At 36.3% G+C, this 21,432-nt stretch overlaps 3 protein-coding genes across 3 annotated transcripts; 1 reads left to right on the forward strand and 2 right to left on the reverse strand.

The window, feature by feature from the left end:
* The first annotated feature begins 1,064 nt into the window (after positions 1–1,064).
* LOC107771539 (anther-specific protein TA-29-like) lies at positions 1,065–2,021 on the forward strand. The gene has a single exon (XM_016590927.1). It carries the CDS (start codon positions 1,065–1,067, stop codon positions 2,019–2,021), a length of 957 nt encoding a protein of 318 aa, XP_016446413.1.
* Positions 2,022–2,625: 604 nt separating this feature from the next.
* LOC107771538 (stem-specific protein TSJT1-like) lies at positions 2,626–4,697 on the reverse strand. Its single transcript, XM_016590926.2, has 4 exons — positions 4,193–4,697; positions 3,779–4,019; positions 3,041–3,161; positions 2,626–2,959 (listed from the first exon to the last, which is right to left on the reverse strand). The coding sequence occupies exons 1-4, from the start codon at positions 4,396–4,398 to the stop codon at positions 2,760–2,762; spliced, it is 768 nt and encodes a 255-aa protein (XP_016446412.1). The 5' UTR covers positions 4,399–4,697; the 3' UTR covers positions 2,626–2,759.
* Positions 4,698–7,467: 2,770 nt separating this feature from the next.
* On the reverse strand, positions 7,468–12,429 carry LOC107771537 (uncharacterized). The gene is made up of 5 exons (XM_016590925.2): positions 11,831–12,429; positions 10,380–11,313; positions 9,700–10,224; positions 8,539–8,988; positions 7,468–7,847 (listed from the first exon to the last, which is right to left on the reverse strand). The coding sequence occupies exons 1-5, from the start codon at positions 12,325–12,327 to the stop codon at positions 7,527–7,529; spliced, it is 2,727 nt and encodes a 908-aa protein (XP_016446411.2). The 5' UTR covers positions 12,328–12,429; the 3' UTR covers positions 7,468–7,526.
* Between the last annotated feature and the right edge of the window lie 9,003 nt (positions 12,430–21,432).

The following is a 21,432-nucleotide window of genomic DNA, read 5'->3' on the forward strand; positions in this document are numbered from 1 at the left end:
ATGGTTTTTTTATGTAATATATACTACGTAGACATGCTACTCGAAATAAATCGAGATAGGCTCGAAGTTTGCACATTTAGCCATGTAAGTTAAATCAGTATTTGAATCAAGCATAAAACAGATTTACAACAACAACAAAAAAAAAAAACCCAATAGCAGATTTACAACAACAACAAAAAAAAAAAAACCCAATAGTTTCCCACAAGTGGGGTTTAGGGAGGTAGGATGTAGTAGCCTTACCCCTACCCCGGAAGGCAGAGAAATTGTTTCCGATAAAGGTAATTGCAACAAGTAGGAATAACAGCAAGATGAAATCTGATCAAATCCAAGAATGTAGTCAAAACTCTAAATAGTAATAGTCATCTATGGATAAAAGATATCATACTAACACTAATACTAGCGAGCTGAGTAAGACAAAGAGAAACGCTCGACTACCTGCGAACCTTCTACCCTAATCTTTGACCTCCACATCCTCCTGTCTAGGGCCATGTCCTCAGCCAGCTCCAGCTGCGCCGTGTCCCGCCTAATAACCTCTCCTTAAGACTTCTTTGGTCTACCTCTACCCCTCTCCTACCCGCCGAGGCTAACCGCTCGCACCTTCTAATTGGGGCTTCTATACTTCTCCTCTTAACATGTCCGAACCATCACAACCTCGCCTCTCGCATCTTATCCTCTACAGGGGCCACTCCCAGCTTTTTTCGAATAATTTCATTCCTAATCTTATCCAACCGGGTATGTCTGCACATTCACCTCAACAACCTCATCTCAGCTACTTCTCTGGCTTCATAATGTAATTTCCTTATTTCCATAACTGAAATCAAGGTGAGACAAAATCTTGGTACTTTTTCCCTCACACTAAGTCCATGTTTGCAACAAATTAATACATGAAACCTTAATGTTAGCCTCAGATTTGCCTACTACTCCCCATTTTCCAGGAAATGCTCTAACAAAAGTTTGTTTTGCAGGTTGTTGTGTAAGTACTTCTGCCTTATAAATACCCTTGTGGTGTAACAGTATAACATCATCACTCAAATCAAAGTCTTTACTTAAAGAAATTAGCTAAAATGGTAGCTCCAAAATGGTCTTTCATTTCTTTTATGATTTTGCTAAGCTTAGCAATATGCTCTGGCCAGCCTGTTACCTTTGATGCAATTAAGGCTAAGGAAGCTGATCATGACAACCTCAAAGCTCACACTCTAAGTAATATCGACACCAAAGGCTTTGGAGGAGGCGGTGGATTTGGCATTGGTGGTGTTTGGGCCGGAGGTGGTGGTGGTGGTGGTTCTGACGCCCCTAACTACGGTTATAACCCTGGCTGCAGTATCCGTGGTTGCACTGTCCCTGGCTTTGGTTTCCTACCTAATCCTGGTTTTGGTGTTCCAGTCTATTCCCCTGGTTGTGGCTATGTGTGTCCAGCCGATATTTCTGCTGAAGGAATGACTGAATCCAAAATCACAGGAATATCAGAATCGGCTAGACCATATCGATGCAGGCCTGGGGCAAATATGTGTGGCAGTAAAGATTGTAATGAGCTTCTCCTACACTTTGTTTTCCCCATGCAAGACAAACATGAGAATAAACAAGAATATCTAAGATATGGAGGACGTCGAGGTATAGGTCTCAGTGTGAGTGAATCTAGTGGTTTTGGAATTGGTTTTGGTGCTCGGGGTGGTGGTGGTGGCGGCGGAGGAGGGGGTGATTCTAATGCCCCTGGCTTTGATATCCCCGGATTTAACCCCGGCTTTGGCTGTCCCTCGGGCTGTGGTTATGCATGTCCTGCCAACAATCCTAGTGGAGGAATAACTGAATTCCATATCTCAGGATTATCACGAAACAATGGACCTTACAGATGTAGGCCAGATATGTGTGAGAGTGAAGATTGTAATGAACTTCTACTACACTTTGTTTCTCCAAAGCAACACAAACACGAGAACCGACATGATCATACAGTAGAAAGAAATGAAGAGGAGGAAGCTCATCATCAGTCAAAGCATCATAAAGACGAAGACATCATAAACTAGGCACTCCAAAAACCAAGAAAAAGAAACTATATATGTGTAACTTCAGCCACAAAACTGTATGCACTGTCTAAGAATTTACTCACTTCCAAGGAACATAAATAAAACTAGCTTACAGTGGATTGGGATATAAGAAGTTGGACTATTTGCTAAACCTGCTCATTCACTGTAAAAATAGACTTGCTAATAGTATTTTGAATATAATGCTGAATATATTTGTTGTTACTTTGTAATGTCATTCAACACTGAGCAATTTCTCAGTAGTTAGAAAGTGGAAGGAAGAAGCAGGAACTTGGGAGGTCGCTAATCGACTGGTCATGTGGACTTACTTTGTGAAACTAACTTCTCTTCAAAAAAATTCTCACCTCTAAAATTTTCTGTTTAGCTTCACTTATCTATAGCTGCTATATTTAGAAAGGAAAACAATGAACCTCTTATTTAAAGGATGAAATAATTTAAAGATCGCAAATTTATGTCTTTAATCTTCTAAGAGGAAACTAATCTACAGGAATCCAGCATTTGATTTATCAAATTAAGGAAGCAAATTGAGAAAAAATGAGATGAATGAACATAGTGCTGAAAGATATTGATAAGATGATTGGATTAATTTGGTTGCAGCAACATATGATTTTAGATTATTTCAATAAGATGGCCATAAAGTAGCATATCATTTGTGATTTAACATTATTACACTCAACTCGGGAAGATTGTCAATTTACCCCAAAACAAAGTTTTAAGCCTTCAGTCTCCTTCAACTGCAGTGGCACCTGCCCAATTGGCAGCACTTCCTCGGCGTGGAATGCTGTGGAGTTTGGTGTACAAATCCACCTGGAAAATCACAGCATTGATGTTTCCTTCATCATCTTCGCGTGCAATTGCTTTTACTTTGTGCAATGGATGATCAAAGCTTATTAGCCCAGTGTCACTTATGAAGATACATCCTGTTCAATCAGCTTTATACATTAAACTCTGCTTTATATCCGAAAAATATTGAATCAAACTTGAGGATATGATTAAGAAACCTGGAGGAAATGGGGTATAGAATTTCCCACAAGAAGCTTGAATGAACTCTGAATCATCCGAACATACTAATGACCCATCTGCAGCGGTTCCCCAGTGTAACGGCACACATCCATCACGATCCTAGATTGTTTTAGAGCAACATTAAGTTTATCCTTAAAAAGGATTCAAGTTATATAGATTGACAGTATAAAGATTTTTTTAGTGTAGTTTAACATGTTATAGAAGGTTTGTTACCACTTTTACTTGGTTACCAACTAATGCTTATCATAGAGATTAACACGTACAACAACAACAACAAAAAAAACTTAGTATGGCCTCCCTATACAAAATCAGTATAATCCCACAAAGTGGGGTCTAGGAAGGGTAGAGTGTAAGGCTATTTCTATTAGACCTGGGCTCAAGGAAAAAGTGAAAAAGAAGCAGACACAACAAGTAGTAATAACAGCAAGACAAGGGGATAATGTGACAGGGTAATAGAATAATCAATGCGAAAGAACCATCATAGAGAAAAACATGTAATTACCTTATAAGTGACATGATTGCGTAAACATTTTTTATGTCATCAGGGCACAAAACTTAAATTCTTCTAAAAATACTATGTTGATCATGGCGTCTAGTTTTCTTAAACTTAAGTTTAATTAAACACACCAAGTTATCGATCATGGAAATGGTTAATATGAATGTTCAATAAGCTAAGAAAGAGATCAATTATGTGACAAGAAGCATTTGTAACTCACCCTGGCAAGAAAAAGAGTAGAAGCTTTTGAATCAAACAGAATGAAAGCAAATTTGCCTTCTAGTTCTTTGATGACTTGATCAGGAGGATATGGTGCCCGATCCCTTAAAACTTTGTAAGCTTCAACCATTATCATAGCCTCAGTAGCTTGTCTTGAAAGACCATAATGTTTTCTCAAATCAAAAGTGTTATCTAAAGCCCCAGAGAAGATGCAGAAGACATCATCCATCACAACAATAGACCTGATGTAAACAAAACAAAACAAGCTCAGACAAATTCATTTTTTAGTCACCTTTCTATTGCTTCAATCTTGAAATACAATACTAGTTTTCAAGAAAAGTTCTCCCTTTTAATCAATGTGCCCATAAAGAAAAAACAAAACATAGGTACTATTACTAGTACTAAGCATCAATACCTTGGCTGTAGAGGGTTTTCATTTCCATGAGAAAAAGCCATGAAATTCCCATTGAAAAGGTGGTAAAAAGTTGAGTCTGGCTTCCATGTTTTGAAACTTTCTGCAATCTCTTCCCTTGTTTTAGCCTCCTTTTTCTGCCTACTTGCTTGAGGAAGACTCAACTCTGGAGGTGGCTTACCAATGGATTGCTCAAACACAGCCAACATGTTTGGACAAAGTAAAAGCTAAAAACTTTTCAAGAATCCCAATCCAATTTTTTTTTCAAGAACCATAAATATCCCAGGAAAGCACATTCTAGGTACATAATATAGAAGACTTGCAGCTGACATGCTTATCCAAAGGACTGTTGTAACTGAAAACAAAGTACTGACGTGGCATCAACAATGGTGATAGTACATCTGTCACATTCTCCTTTGTTCAAGATGGTATTACTTTAATATTCTATGGGCAAATAATTACTCTGGGAATTTGTAAACTAAATATCTTTATTTCTTTCATTGATGGGATAGATGTCTTGGAACATGGTTTTGAAGTACCAGAAAATATGATATACTAGCAGATTCAGGCAGGGCCGTATGTGGGTCAAGTGCGCACATAGCTATTCGGAGAGATGCTTTGCAAGAGATCAGTCAATATTTATTTTATATTAAAATTTTTTAAATTAAAAAAGTTAACTTCAGGATAATTCAAGATATTTTATCTTGCAAAATTAAACTAAAAAACTGAAATTCAGGATGCTAATTCTTAAATAATAACTCTTTAGAAGTGGTTATTTGGTGACATTTCTACGCCATACGTAGTGTGTTACCAACGGATTTAATTAAAGAGAATTTTTCATAAAGCACCATCTTTTTGGTCTAATTAGTCATTTATAGATACCCTTTGATATATTACGTGTTATAGATACCTTTTATGTTTTTATACAATGTATTTCATGTATTTAAGCTGTTGTATTTATTAATACAACAAAAAATATAGGCATAAAATCTGGAATTTCAGCTAAGTTTGACATGTATTTAGCTGTATTCAAGCGACATTAACATTAAATACAGTAACGTATTTGCGCTAAAAACGGAAGGAAATAAAATCACATGATATTCTCCTAATTTAACTCAACGAACTAAAACGATCCCTCATTAATCTGTATTTGAAAGATACATAATAAGATTATAGCTGAATAAAGAGAAATAAATATGAATAATACAGTTGAATACAACAAAATACACTTTAATTCATCTGAATAAAATACTTGATTACAACAAAAATACAACTAAATACAGCTGAATAAACTCTTGAATGCAACAAAATACAACTAACTTCTGCTGAATAAAATAGTTGAATATAACTAACTACAACTGAATACAACTGAATACAGTTGTATAAAACACTTGAATACAACTAACTATTGCTGAATAAAATAGTTTAATACAACTGATTAAACCTGAATACAAGTGAATACAGCTGAAGAATACATTCGAATACAACTGAATATAAACAGGCGATTTGGGCGATCTAGAGAGAGAAACAGCCCTATGGCTTCGCCGGCCGGCGGCCAGCCATTAATTTCCGGCTGGTCAGCCCCCTAACACATCTACAAAAATTGAAAAGGTACGTGAAAAGGAATCTTTCCATGTTATCCTCTTGGCAAAGTCTTCGGGGATGTCTCCGAACAAGACGCATTTGCCGCCGTCCGTGAAGCCTTTCGCCTCGGAGTCAATTTCTTTGATACTTCCCCGTACTCAATCTCTCTCCTTCTCCTCCTTTTCTTTGATAACAGATGCAAAGAGATATGTCACACTCACTGCATTGGACTCTTCCACATATATGTAATTGATGATTCTGATAGTTTAAGGATTGAAAATTGAGAATTTGGGTGGGAGAAGAGTTAAGAAACTAGAGTTTGTGGGAGAAGAGAGTCTGGTTGTATGCAAACAGAGAGAGATTGTATTGGGGTTTGCAGATATGCGTTAATTATGTGAGAGAAAATACAAAAAGGGAGAGAGAAAAATAATATTTAGTATATATGGTGCCTTAATTGTAGGATGTAACTATATTTAGATTTTTTGCTATAAAAGATAAAAGGTATTTATAGGATGTAATATTTTAAAATGGTATTTATTTAAAATAAATATGGTACTAAGGTTTTCTATAGGGTGTAAAAATTACTTAATTAAATCCATAATTTTTGATACGGAGTAAAACTTTATTAAAATTGCATAAATAATGGATATAAACCCATAATCTTAAAAATATAATAGATTCAATACTAAAATTTTTAAAAGTTAGAACTTTAAACATCAAATGTGCGTTTGATTTTAGATCATGAATATGACAGTAGAAACAAGCCAAGAAAGTTTTATCTAAATACAGAAGGCTGAAGCTAGCAGTATATGACTTTACGCACTTCGAGAAGCAGGTAATATTGGACTCTTCCAAATAATTGATCCACTCAAACCCAAAATTATTTGCCTATGCAATGAAGTCTCAGAAAGCACGTAATAATGCTATTTCAAGCTTTCAGTTCTTTCAATGGATGAAACTAATTAAGCTTTTTTTCAGTGGAGGTGGACGTCAAGGTATCTTTCATATATGCATTATTTTGATGTAACTTGACTAATAGGGAAGAGATATTAAGATAATGTAATTCCTGATTGAGACATTATTTGAAAACAGCGAAATCTGTGGGACAGAACCATTAGCAGAAATGAGAAAACAATTGTTTTTTGTTTGAAAGTTGCCCCTACAAACGATTATCCATTTTAATTTTCACATTGAAAGCTGCTCAACTAACTTGTAAGCAGTCCAAAAACTAATAAACCCACACCGAGTGTTGAATTAGAAATATTCAATAGAAAAGCTTTATCCCATTATATTGGAGAAAAGAGGGCAAGCAAGTTTTGGAAATACAGCAATTGATTTACTAGGCATTGGAGTTGGACATAAAAATTGTAATTTTTGAAAAAAAAATAGTATTTGATGTTAAGTTGAAAAAATGGTATTTCGAATTTAAAATTATGTTTGAACATGCATTTCACTTGAAAAAATATTGCAGCTTTGTGTGTGGAGAAAAACGTTTTTCTGAATTTTTTTAAAAAGTAGTCATTTTCAAAAAAATTAAAAAAACTGCAAAATTTAATGGACAAACACATTTTTGGAAAAAACAGAATTTTTTTATGGACAAACAGGGCCTTAGAGAACACTTCCGTGTTTCTTGGTTTTTAATAAGTGAGTGAGAGAGAGAACAAGCCCAAAGGATAAGCCTTTTTACAAGAGAATTGTCAGAAAAACACTATTCAGTGTGTATATTACCTTTTACCTGGGTTTGCAAAGTGTTTCATTTGATATAAGCAACTGTACAGCCATAATTCATAGGACTTTCCTGTTCAAACTTAACAACACGAGGATGATCTCTTAGTAATTTATGTGCAGATTCTTTTACAACCCCAGTTCCCATCCCATGAATAACAAAAAGAACAGAATTAGGCGCTCTTGAGTCAATAGCCATGTTGAGCTGGTGCGAAGCATCCTCCACTCTCAGGCCACGCAAGTCTATGGTGTTTTTAGATGTCTGCAGCACAGGGCCATAAGAATCCTGCTGATTTTTGCTTGCTTTAGAGAGACCTCCAAGGTCCCTAAGACTCCTGATCCGCTGAACCTACATCATAGGTCATGATTAACTTTTCTTCATTCCCCATAATTTATAGCAAGAGAGAACCAGCCTAGCATGAGTTCGTATATCAGATATATGTGAAACGCAACCTAGCTCACACGCGAAATTCTCAAGATACTCGTCTTTACTGAAACATGAAACTCCATTCATTTTATACACCAAGGCAGGCATCGAAGCTAGGCTTATAAGTTCCAAGCTCAACAGTGAATTGCCTAACTGTTATATACACTAAAAAACTAGCCTCATATGCATATGGTTGATAATCAATTTATGTTATCCCGTTTCTACCAGTCTCATTCGAATATTTAAGATTTTAGGTTTTCTGGCACTGCCGTTCTCTATGAGGCTAAATGACTCCTAGCAGAAATTGGAGCTAAAGTAGCACACCGCCATGACTAAATCTCAATCAAAACTAATTGCTATCACCTATATGAATCTAGATCTTCCATTGTACCTTACTTTTCGCTAAGTCAATGTGGAATCCAAGAGATTGTAGGTCTATAGAGACAACTTTCTTCCCTAAGATTTTAGGTCTACCTCGTTTCTTTAAAAACTTTCAATCACCAGTCTCATAGTGGTGCCTATGTTTCCATGCATGTGAATGGTGTATTATGTAGTATATGTATTTATATTTAAAATAGAAAGAGAGAGAAGAAAGAACTCAGAGTTGGCAAACCTGGGTTTTCAGGACAGCTGCACTGGAAGAAGCATCAGCGGGAATGGGTCTTATACTACGTTTGTCCACGCGGACTCTGATTTTCCCATATTGAACAAGGATACTGTCATCATCCCCAGGTTCCTCAACTACAGTGGCTAACTTATTTCCAAAGGCCTTCACATATACTTGTTCTCCAACCTGAGGTGTGTACTGGCTCTGGCCTATTTCTCTGAAAAGAAAATCTTTACTAGGCTGATGAGCTTCAACTATCGATGCAATAGCAGATTCAGCTTTTTTCACAAGTGGATTAATCTCGTCAGCACTTGCATTTCTGAGTTGGCTCTCAAACTTCTCTACTATAGTGTGGATCTCATTTTTCACAGTCCTCACTTCCTGTTGGATTTCATGCGTTTCCTTTGCTTTGATAGCTGCTTCACGTCCCTCTAGATCTTGTGCTTCCTTGTTGATCTTCATTGCATGAAAAAGGAAAAAAGAAAATACTGAAGATTACAGGAAATTCAAAATAATGGTTAACAACAATATCTCTAAGGTTGCCCAGCAGCATCTTCCCAAAATAAATCTAATGTCTCGTGCCTATCCCTACAAAGATGATATGCAATCAACTCAACCTTGACTTTTGTAGGGCCTTTGTCACAGCCTAGATGGAAGATCAAGAAGCACCTAGATGTGATTATTACTCCCTCTGTTCCAGTTTATGTGAACCTATTTCCTTTTTGGTCCGTTCCAAAAAGAATGAACCCTTTCTAAATTTGGTAACAATTTAGCTTAAAGTTACAACTCTACCCTTAATGAAAAGCTTTTATAACCACACAATACTCTGGGCCCCATTTGGACTTGTTTAGGACCACAAATTCCAAAAGTCTTCATTTTTTTCTTAAACTCCGTGTCCAGTCAAACAGGTTCACATAAATTGGAACGGAGGGAGTATTTTTTTTTGGGGGGTGGGGGGGTGGGGAGGGAATCATAGCAGCCACAAGTTTTGATCTTATACAAATTCTGATCATGGTGGTTTTTATTCGAAAAACAAAACAAAGTTCAAACATCAAATTGACCAGCTCCAGGATTTAGTAATCACTTGGCATCTGCTATGAGTTCGTTGAGTTTGTACCCCACTTATATGAATGGGAGTATGAATTCAGGAAAAGCTTCTGAATATACCTCATTATAAATGTTCATAATATCTGAATGAAGAGAAGCAACTTCCATTGCTTGATATTCTAGTCTGTCCCTTTCTTCAATTAGTGAACGATAAAGTAATCCCTTCTGCTCCTGCTGCTTGTCCGGTGTCAATTTGTTCACCCATAATACTGCTCGGTCAATTATTCTTTCATCAAAGCCCATTGATTTTGCAATATTTAAGGCATTCGATTCTCCCTTGCTTCCCCAAAGAATCCGATAGGTAGGCTGTAGAGTCTCCAAGGAAAACTCTGTTGCTGCAGTTTCAAACCTATTGTCCTTTTCTTTTAAGCGAGTTAGATCTGCATAGTGGGTAGTTATAACAGCTAAATTAACCCTGTCCTTGAGATATTGCAGAATGCTTTCTGAAAGTGCTACACCTTCTGAAGGATCGGTCCCGCTTCCGATTTCATCAATAAGAACTAAAGATTCTCTAGAAGCGACTTCCAGAATCTCACGAAGCCGTGAAATGTGCCCACTAAAGGTTGACAGACTTTGTTCCAGAGACTTCAGTAGGCAAAATAAAAAAGTTCAATTTTGGCGCGAAAGAAAAAAACAAGACAATGAAGAAGGAAAGGAAATTTCAAATGGGTTAAATTGAAAAAATAATGCAGCAGAGATGGGTGATAGAGGGAAGATGGGAGTATAGCAAAACCAAGTACCTGCTGGTCTCCTATGTCTGCCAGAATGAGATCAAACCATGGAAGCCGTGGTTGATTTTGGGCAGGCAAATACATACCGGCTTTCAACATCATAGAAGCCAGTCCTAGAGTCTTCATTGAAGCCGTTTTCCCTCCAGTATTAGGGCCCGAGATGACAACAACCTTTGTTCCATGACCAACTTTAATATCGATGGGCACAGGGAAACGTGCACGAGATTTTGTTTTAAAATTCATGACACCATTTCCCTGATCCAAATCAGGCGACCTTGGGGACACATCAGTGGACAAGTTTCTCAAAGAGGACTCAAGAAGCAATGGATGCCGTATCCCTTCTACATCTATAGATAAAAGTTCAGATTGGGAATTGTTACAATTTCTTGAACTTAAAGCTGGACAGGCACCACCTATCCACTGAGCATGAGCAGCTCTTGCAAATGCAAGATCAATTTCTAATATTCTATCTAATAAGTGTTTTATTTTCATATTAGATTCAGCTATTTCAGATGTAAGCAAACTCAAAATTGTTTGCTCCTCAATCCTCTCAGAACTGGAAAGCTTAACTTCCATGTTGTTCAACTCAACTGCCTCTTTAGGTTCCATGAAGTATGTAGATCCACTACTGCTCGTATCTAGGATTACGGCATTAGGAAGCAAAGATCTATGGGAAGCTCTGACAGCAACACACATTCTTGAACGGCGCTTGGTTACTAAAGGTCTGTCAAATCCCCCACCCTGAAAAACTTGAGTTGATAATTGCTTCAACAATGATTCTAGATTTTCCATGTTCCGTTTTCTCTCAGACCTTATAATTTCCAAATCTTCACTAGCTCTGTCAAGGATTGCTGAAAAGCTGCAATCAATACAGAATTCTATTTTTTGCTCCAATTCCACAAGAAAATCACAATTGTGAAGAATTTCCTTCAGAGGAGAGTACCTGTTTGAACATAATTAGACATTCTAATGAAACTGCTCAATACTATTTAAATGGCACTTCATGAGAATCCATCACTACCACATGAGACAAGCTTCGCCATTTTGAGTTAACTGCAATTGGGAGTAGGAAGGCATTCTCAGAAGGCATAGAAATAAAGGGCAAGCACACTCTAGGTGAATTCATCTTTGGATTTAACTTTATTAGAACTCATATTCATAATCAAGAAATTTTTGGGTTTCAAACATCATTTAAAAAAAGGAAAAAAATGAACCACCAATACAAAAGGAAAGAACTTTTCGTTTACTTTAATATCCGAAATTCAATGGTCCGACTAATTCGAATTTTCATTAAGGAGGAGTGAAACACTCCTTCCAAAAAGATTCTCAATTTTCAGACGAGACTTTTAATTAAGAGCGAAAAGATATCATGCAATGATGTAAGAAAAATGAGCCAAAAAAATCAAAAAAAAAATTCCGTATGTCAATAGTTAAGTGGAGTATCAAATACAGCAATACACCTGTCAGAAAAATCATTCAGCGAAGCAATTTCCTCCAACTGTTGGAGCAAAAACCTCGCCGCTCCCAAGGTCCGTTTCACAGAGCAAAGCTCACGAATTGAGAGTACTCCGCCGGCAATGGAAGCATTAACAATAGGGGAAACATCCTCAATTCCGGAGAAATCCAACGGCCGAGGAACTGCCACGGCGGCGGAGGTCTGAGAGAGGAGTTTCCCGCTCTCTTCAGGAGTTTTACCCACCGGAATCACAGCAGATTGTGCGGCAGCGAAGCCCATGGATGTGGAAGTGAAGGCGGAGAGCTGGCCACAGACGGCGGGCCATTCTAGAAGCTTCAGGGTCTCGGATTGGAGTGACTCGGCGAGTTTGACTCTGTGAGTTGACTCGGATGAGAAGCGGACGGAGGACCGAGTTGCACGAGGGTTGTAGAGCGAGGTGTGACGTGGAGGAAGATGATTGGTGAAGAGAGTGTTGTTGAATTTGCAGTTGAAGAGGTTCATTGAAGATTGAGTTCTGAATTATTTTTTTCGCTGAGTTGTGTGTGTTGTGTTATCCAGTTACTCTAAAATGGAGGGAAGGGTAGGTTTGGATCTTCTGTGTTTGGATACACAACGGTACTGTGAGTTGTCAATTTTTCTTTTTTCCCGTAGGCTTCTTATTTCTTTTTTTGTTTTTCTTTTTAATATCTTGTGTACAAGTTGGCGCATGAATGGAAAAACACCTAGGGGTCTTTTTGGTAGGGTTTACAGAATAATGTTGAATAAGGTGTATTAGTAATGCAATGATTAGTAATATATGGGTTAGTAATACAAGCATTAATTATGCAGAGATTATTTCTTATCACTGTTTGGTATGGTGTATTGAAAATTAAAATGCATTGTATAATATTTAAGAAAATTAGTTGTTTACAAAAATGTCCTCCATATTATTTAGCTTTAAGAGACTTTAAGGACAATTTTGTCTTTAACCATGCTAATGCATGCATTAATAGTTTTGGTATTGCTAATACTATGGTTTTGTTATGTATTAATTATACATAGGATAATACCAAATAAGTTGTATAACTAATACTTGCATTAGTTATACATAAATTAAAAAAATGTACCAAACAAGGGATTAATAATACCGAAAGTTAATGCATGCATTATTTTCTCTAATGCACCCTACCAAATGACCCCTTATTCAACTTAGTTGTTTACATTAAATTATATGTCTGTGTTGATACTAAGTCTAAGAAGAAATGAAATAAGAAATAAACACAATAAGTGTAAGGAATCACCAATTGTTTGCTAGATCACAAGTTTTTTTCTTTGCCTACTTTGCTTTCAGTTAGCTAGCCTGCTATGTCTTTGCCAGCTTTGCTTTTAGTTAGCCAGCCTGCTATTGCTTCCTCTTTGTCAATCTTTATTGAGAATATGCCAACAAAAATTTTTGCTGTTCTGTTGGTTCTGAAATAAAGCACTGAAAGGTCTTTCTTTCGGTTTGTAAATGTATTATGATCAAATTTTGATTACATCTTCTACTTATCGAGTTGCTACGCTTCTAACAAAACTCATGTGGTCGCTAAAATTGCAAAAATGTGTGGAATTTTGGATCGTGACATTATTTCTGCCGTTAGTGCTTTCCAACAACATAAGGCAGTCTCTTGATCGTGCATCATAGGGAATGCCAAAATAATAATAATAATAATAATAATATACGAGGAACGTCCCTATGTTGGACAAGTGATTCACCATAATATGTTTTTCTATTTCCTAGCATGACAGTTGCTATTATAATTCTATCATGGATGATAACGCCAATGGTAAGAATGCAAGATATTTCCTTAGACAATGTAGCATTATTTGGACTATGGTTATCAACAAATATTGTCACGTTAATACCATTCTGAATCGCAACCAAAGCACCAGTAGAAATATATATAATCATCATAAAAGAATTTCACATTAGTAAATAATTAGTTATCTCTGTCAAGTGACTTTGATTTTCTTTCCTATTTAATTGGAATCTACTAAACTAAATTTTATAGTAGCATTATGCACATATTATCATTACAAAAATAATTTACGCAAAAATAATACATTACCCTAGCAGTGTTTTCACATGGAAAAATATGCACATAACATGCACATGACTCACTTGTTAACTTCTTTAAGGACTAAAATCTCATATTTACATTATAGTTGTGTAAAAACCCCATCAAGTAACATTAATCTCTCTAGTATGCATCTAAATTCTCTTATTTAAATATTCGTAATAAGATTATTTACTTTGAAATATATCCATGCCCTGTTCGTGGAGGATGAGTTAATGTATGTTTAATTTTTTTTTAGCTTGTGCTAAATTAGTTGCTGGAAAATATAAGTGTTCAAGGTTAGTATTATCCAACTAACCATTATTAGCATTTGCTATGTTGTGAAATAGGAAATATCAGAATATATAGTTTTAAATCTTTTGTGCTTCATATTGCATGAAACACTTAAACAAGTTACAATCTTGCAGGTGATTCCCATTATATTAAGTGAGATCAATGTTGGAAAGGCACCAAAGTGGATTTCCTTTGCTTATAATTCCATGGTGCTATGAGAAAGTACTAGCACAAAAGCAGTGGACATGGCAGAATCTCACAACTTCCGTTATGGTTGGAGATGGTCCTTTGCCAGTAGTGGGTTCCTGGCTTTGCCACTTCTTGTACTGTCTTTCTTTCTTTCTTAGTGAAACCCCGAGGTTTATCATTAAGCAAGGGAGTATGGAAAAGGCAAAAGCATCTCTTAAGATGTTGAGAAAATGTGGAGCAGAAGTAAAGTTGCAGATATTGGCAGTCATGATGGAAAATGAAGGCAAGAGGAAAAGGAAGAAACTGTCACACTTACCCCTTTAACTGCTTAATATAGTGGCTCAAAAATTTTCAGAAAGTGTTTGGCTTAGACTCAATACTATTCTCTGGACCATTATTTCTGCAGTCAACTAGATACACCTATAATGCCTCCTTCATCGCTTCGCTCATTGTAGGAGTTATTCGAGCTGGAGTTGTTGGACTCACTTATCTGAGTTACAGCTTTTTCAGCTGACGGAAGACTCTAGTCTCGGCATGTTTAGGTGTGATTTTAGCATATGTACTTCTTCATTTCTTTCTTATTTAGGTTTTCTTTATATAGATCAATTTTAATTAACTGAAATAAAGCATACGTAACTTGATATCACTCTTCTCGGATTTTTTTAGGTTTCCTTGTTGGGTCTCTTCCTTTTGGTAGGAGACCATATCTTTCAACTGAGCCAAAAGAGTGCCTATGTTGGAATGTCATTTGTCTTCCCTTCATAGGCTGCTATTCAATGTTCTCGGGGCCTTCTAAGTGGACTGAATAATCTTACGTCGAAAAGATTAAAGCGTTAGGCGTATGCAGGGAGACGAGCATATCTTTGTTCATGTCCCTAATCATGAATCCATCCATTTGGTGCACCTTCTTGCTCTCAAAGCTTGGATATACATATTATTTGCTGCTCTGACATTGAGAATGTGCTTCTTAATTTATAAATTTTTGCCCGAGATAAAAAAGAAAGATGGAGAAGGAGTTGAGGAAGATCTCTTCAAACAACATTAGTTTTGGAAGAGGTTTCTTCCAAAAGATGTCAAAGATGAAGCCATGTAGCTGTGAGTTATTATTTTTTATAAAACTATAATTAACATTGATTGTTCTTATGTATTCTTGAGATTTTGGGTATATGTTCTTTTCTATGATGGCAGCAGCACTCAACCTATGTGGTAGATCATGAGCTTAATTCTGCAAATTAACGAACTGATGAGTTTAGGGAGGTTTCAGGTAACACATTGCTACGGGAAAGAAAAGTTTTAGTTGATTACCTTGCTAATGTAGGCGTAGTTGAAAGACATGAGATACTTCATCACTGAGGCTCTCTCTCTTTGCCAGTGCAAGCCAAATCCTTACTGAAAAATGATAGAAATAGTTATCAAGTGACTTTGATTTTCTTTCCTATTTAATTGAATCTACTAAATTAAATTTTATACTAGCATTATACACATATTATTGTTATTAAAATAATTTACACAAAAATAATACCTCACCCTAGCAATGCTTTCACATGAAAAAAGATGCATGCAACATGCACATGACTCATTTCTCAACTTCTTTAAGGACTAAAATCTCATATTTACTTTATTGTTGTGAAAAAGCTCATCAAGTAACATTAAACTCTCTAATATGCACATAAATTCTCTTATTATAATATTCGTAATAAGATTTATTTGCTTAAAATATATCTATGCCTTGATCGTGGAGGATGAGTTAATATAGGTTTAATCTTTTCTCATTTGGCTTGTGCCAAATTAGTTGCTGTAAATATGAGTGTTCGAGGTTAGTATTATCCAACTAGCCATTACTATCATTTGCAATGTTGTGAAATAGGAAATATCAAAATATATAGTTTGTGCTTCATATTGCATGACACACTTAAATAAATTTTAATTTTGCAGGTGATTTTCATTATATGGAGTGAGATCAATGTTGGAAATGCACCAAAGTGGATTTCCTTTACTTATAACTCCACTGTGCTATGGGAAAGTACTAGCACTAAAGTAGTGGACATGCCACAACCTCACAACTTCCGTTATGGTTGGAGTGGTCCTTTGCTAGTAGTGGATTTTTGGCTTTGCCACTTCTTGTATTATGTTTCTTTTTTTAGTAAGACCCCAAGGTTTCTCATTAAGAAAGGGAGTATGGAGGAGGCAAAAGCATCTCTTAAGATGTTGTGGAAATGTGGAGCAGAAGTAAAGCTGCAGATGTTGGCAGACATGATGGAAAATGAAGGCAAGAGGAAAAGGAAAAAACTGTCGCACTCGCCCTTTTACTTCTTAATATAGTGGTGCAAATTTTCCAACAAGTGTTGGGCTTAGACTCAATACTATTCTTTGGACCATTACTTCTGCAGTCAGCTACATACACCTATAATGCCTCCATCGTCGCTCCGCTTATTGCCGGAGTTGTTCGAGCTGGAGTTGTTGGGCTCATTTATCCAAGTTACAACTTCTTCGACCGACGGAGGACTCTAGTCTCGGCATGTTTAGGCATGATTTTAGCACAGGTACTTCTTCATTTCCTTCTTATTTAGTTTTTTTTATATAGATCAAGTTTAGTTAACTGAAATATAGCATACGTAACTTGATATCACTCTTCTCGAATTTTTTCAGGTTTCCTTGTTAGGTCTCTTCCGTTTGGTAGGAGACCATATCTTTCAACTGAGCCAAAAGAGTGCCTATGTTGGCATGGAATTTGTCATCCCCCTCATAGGCTGCTATTCAATGTTCTTGAGGCCTTCTTAGTGGACTGAAAAATCTTACGCCAAAGAGATTGAATTGTTAGGTGCATGCTGGGAGACGAGCATATCGTTGCTCATGTCCCTAATCATGTATCCATCCGTTTCGATGCACATTCTTGTTCTCAAGGCTTGGATATACATGATATTTGCTGCTCTGACATTGGGAATGTGTTTCTCAATTTATAAATTTTTGTCCGAAAGAGAAAGAAAGATGGCGAAGGAGTTAAGGAAGATCTCTTCAAACGACATTGGTTTTGGATTTCTTCCAAAAGATGGCAATGTTGAAGCCGTGTAGCTGTAAGTTATTTTATTACTGTAAAAAACTATAATTTACATTGGTTGTTCTTATGTATTCTTGAGATTTTGGGTATATATTTTTTTCTAGGATAGCAGCAGCACTCTACCTATGTGGTAGATTATGAGCTTAACTCTGCAAATTGATCAACGGATGAGTTTAGGGAGGTTTCAAGTAACACATTGCTACGGGGAAGCAAATTTTTAGTTGATTACCTTGCTAATGTAGGCGTAGTTGAAAGACATGAGATATTTCTTCACTGAGGCGCTCTCTCTTTGCCAGTGCAAGCCAAAGCCTTACTGAAAAAAGATAGAAATAGCTATCAAGTGACTTTGATTTTCTTTCCTATTTAATTGAATCTACTAAACTAAATTTTATACTAGCATTATGCACATATTATTGTTACTAAAATAATTTACACAAAAATAATATCTCACCCTAGCAATGCTTTCACATGAAAAAGATGCACGTAACATGCACATGACTCATTTGTCAACTTCTTTAAGGACTAAAATCTCATATTTATTTTATTGTTGTGAAAAAAGCTCATCAAGTAACATTAATCTCTCTGGTATGCATATAAATTCTCTTATTATAATATTCGTAATAAGATTTATTTATATTAAATATATCCATACCTTGATCGTGGAGGATGAGTTAATGTAGGTTTAATCTTTTCTCCTTTGGCTTGTGCCAAATTAGTTGCTGTAAATATGAGTGTTCAAGGTTAGTATTATCCAATTAACCGTTACTATCAGTTGCAATGTTGTGAAATAGGAAAATTCAAAATATATTTTTAAATCTTTTGTGCTTCATATTGCATGAAACACTTAAATAAGTTTTAATCTTGGAGGTGATTCACATTATATGGAGTGAGATCAATGTTTGAAAGGCACCAAAGTGGATTTTCTTTGCCTATAACTCCACGGTGCTATGGGAAAATACTAGCACAAAAGCAGTGGACATGGCAGAACCTCACAACTTCTGTTATGGTTGGAGTGGTCCTTTGGAGGTAGTGGGTTTTTGGCTTTTCCACTTTTTGTATTGTGTTTCTTTTTTAGTGAGACCCCAAGGTCTCTCATTAAAAAAAGGCGTATGGAGGAGGCAAAAGCATCCCTTAAGATGTTGAGGAAATGTGGAGCAGAAGTAAAGCTGCAGACGTTGGCAGGCATGATGGAAAATGAAGGCAAGAGGAAAAGGAAGAAACTGTCGCATTCGCCCCTTTTACTTCTTAATATAGTGGAGAAACTTTTCCAGGGAGTGTTGGACTTAGAATCAATACTATTCTTTGAACCATTACTTCTGCAGTCAGCTAGATACACCTATAATGCCTCCTTTGTCTCTCCGCTTATTGCCGGAGTTGTTCGAGTTGGAGTTGTTGGGCTCATTTATTCGAGTTACAACTTCTTCGACCGATGGAGGACTCTAGTCTCGGCATGTTTAGGAGTGATTTTAGCTTAGGTACTTCTTCATTTCCTTCTTATTTAGGTTTTTTTTATATAAATAAATTTTAATTAACTGAAATGTAGCATATGTAACTTGATATCACTCTTCTCAGATTTTTTCAAGTTTCCTTGTTGGATCTCTTCCTTTTTGTAGGAGACCATATCTTTCAACTGAATCAAAAGAGTGCCTATGTTGGCATGGAATTTTTCATCCCCCTCATAGGCTGCTATTCAATGTTCTCGAGGCCTTCTAAGTGGACTGAAGAATCTTACGCCGAAGAAATTGAAGTGTTAGGCGCATGCTGGGAGACGGGTATATCTTTGCTCATGTCCCTTCATGTATCCATCTGTTTCGATGCACCTTCTTGCTCTCAAGGTTTGGATATACATGATATTTGTTGCTCTGACATTGGGAATGTGCTTCTCAATTTATAAATTTTTGTCCGAGAGAGAAAGAAATATGGCGAAGGAGTTAAGGAAGATTTCTTCAAACAACATTGGTTTTGGATTTCTTCCAAAAGATGACAATATTGAAGCCGTGTAGCTGTAAGTTATTTTATTACTGTAAAAAAACTATAATTTACATTGGTTGTTCTTATGTATTCTTGAGATTTTGGGTATATATTTTTTTTCTAGGATGGCAGCAGCACACTACCTATGTGGCAGATTATGAGCTTAACTCTACAAATTAACCAACTGATGAGTTTAGGGAGGTTTCAAGTAATACATTGCTACGGGGTAGCAATTTTTTAGTTGATTATCTTGCTAATGTAGGTGTAGTTGAAAGACATGAGATATTTCTTCACTGAGGATCTCTCTCTTTGTCAGTGCAAGCCAAAGCCTTACTGAAAAATGATAGAAATAGCTATCAAGTGACTTTGATTTTCTTTCATATATAATTTAATCTACTAAATTAAATTTTATACTAGAATTATGCACATATTATTATTACTAAAATAATTTACACAAAAACAATACCTCACCCTAGCAATTCTTTCACATGGAAAAAGATGCACGTAACATGCACATGACTCATTTGTCAACTTTATTAGGGACTAAAATCTCATATTTATTTTATTGTTGTGAAAAAACTCATCAAGTAACATTAATCTCTCTCGTATGCACATAAATTCTCTTATTATAATATTCGTAATAAGATTTATTTATTTTAAATATATCCATACCTTGATCGTGGAGGATGAGTTAATGTAGGTTTAATTTTTTCTCCTTTGGCTTGTGCCAAATTAGTTGCTGTAAATATGAGTGTTCAAGGTTAGTATTATACAATTAACCATTACTATCAGTTACAATGTTGTGAAATAGGAAATATCAAAATATATAGTTTTAAATCTTTTGTGCTTCATATTGCATGAAACACTTAAATAAGTTTTAATCTGGGAGGTGATTCCCATTATATGGAGTGAGATCAATGTTGGAAAGGCACCAAAGTGGATTTCCTTTACTTATAACTCCACGGTGCTATGGGAAAGTACTAGCACAAAAGCAGCGGACATGGCAGAACCTCACAACTTCCGTTATGGTTGGAGTGGTCCTTTGCAGGTAGTGGGTATTTGGCTTTGCCACTTTTTGTATTGTGTTTCTTTTTTTAGTGAGACCCCAAGATTTCTCATTAAGAAAGAGTGTATGGAGGAGGCAAAATCATCCCTTAAGATGTTGAGGAAATGTGGAGCAGAAGCAAAGCTACAGATGTTGGCAGGCATGATAAAATATGAAGGCAAGAGAAAAAGGAAGAAACTGTCATACTCGCTCTTTTTATTTCTTAATATAGTGGCTCAAATTTTTTAGAAAGTGTTGGTCTTAGTCTCAATACTATTCTTTGGACCATTACTTCTGCAGTCAGCTGGATACACCTATAATGCCTCCTTCGTCGCTCCGCTTATTGCCGGAGTTGTTCGAGCTGGAGTTGTTGGGCTCGCTTATCCGAGTTACAATTTCTTCGACCGATGGAGGACTCTAATCTCGGCATGTTTAGGCATGATTTTAGCACAAGTACTTCTTCATTTCTTTTTTATTTAGGTTTTCTTTATATAGATCAATTTTAATTAACTGAAATATAGCATACGTAACTTGATATCACTATTCTCGGATTTTTTGAGGTTTCCTTGTTGGGTCTCTTCCTTTTGGTAGGAGACCATATCTTTAAACTAAGCCAAAAGAGTGCCTATGTTGGCATGACATTTTTCATCCCCCTCATAGGCTGCTATTTAATGTTCTCGGGGCTTTCTAAATTGACCGAAGAATTTTACGCCGAAGAGATTAAAGTGTTAGGCGCATACCGGGAGGCGAGCATATCTTTGCTCATGTCCCTAATCATGTATCCATCTGTTTCGATGCACCTTCTTGCTCTCAAGGCTTGGATATACATGTTATTTGCTGCTTTGACATTGGGAATGTGCTTTTCAATTTATAAATTTTTGCCCGAGAGAAAAATAAAAGATGGAGAAGGAGTTTAGGAAGATCTCTTCAAACAACATTGGTTTTGGAAGAGGTTTTTTCCAAAAGATGGGAAA

This window comes from Nicotiana tabacum, chromosome 3 (genome assembly GCF_000715075.1).
Source record: "Nicotiana tabacum cultivar K326 chromosome 3, ASM71507v2, whole genome shotgun sequence".
Taxonomy (NCBI): Eukaryota; Viridiplantae; Streptophyta; class Magnoliopsida; order Solanales; family Solanaceae; genus Nicotiana; species Nicotiana tabacum.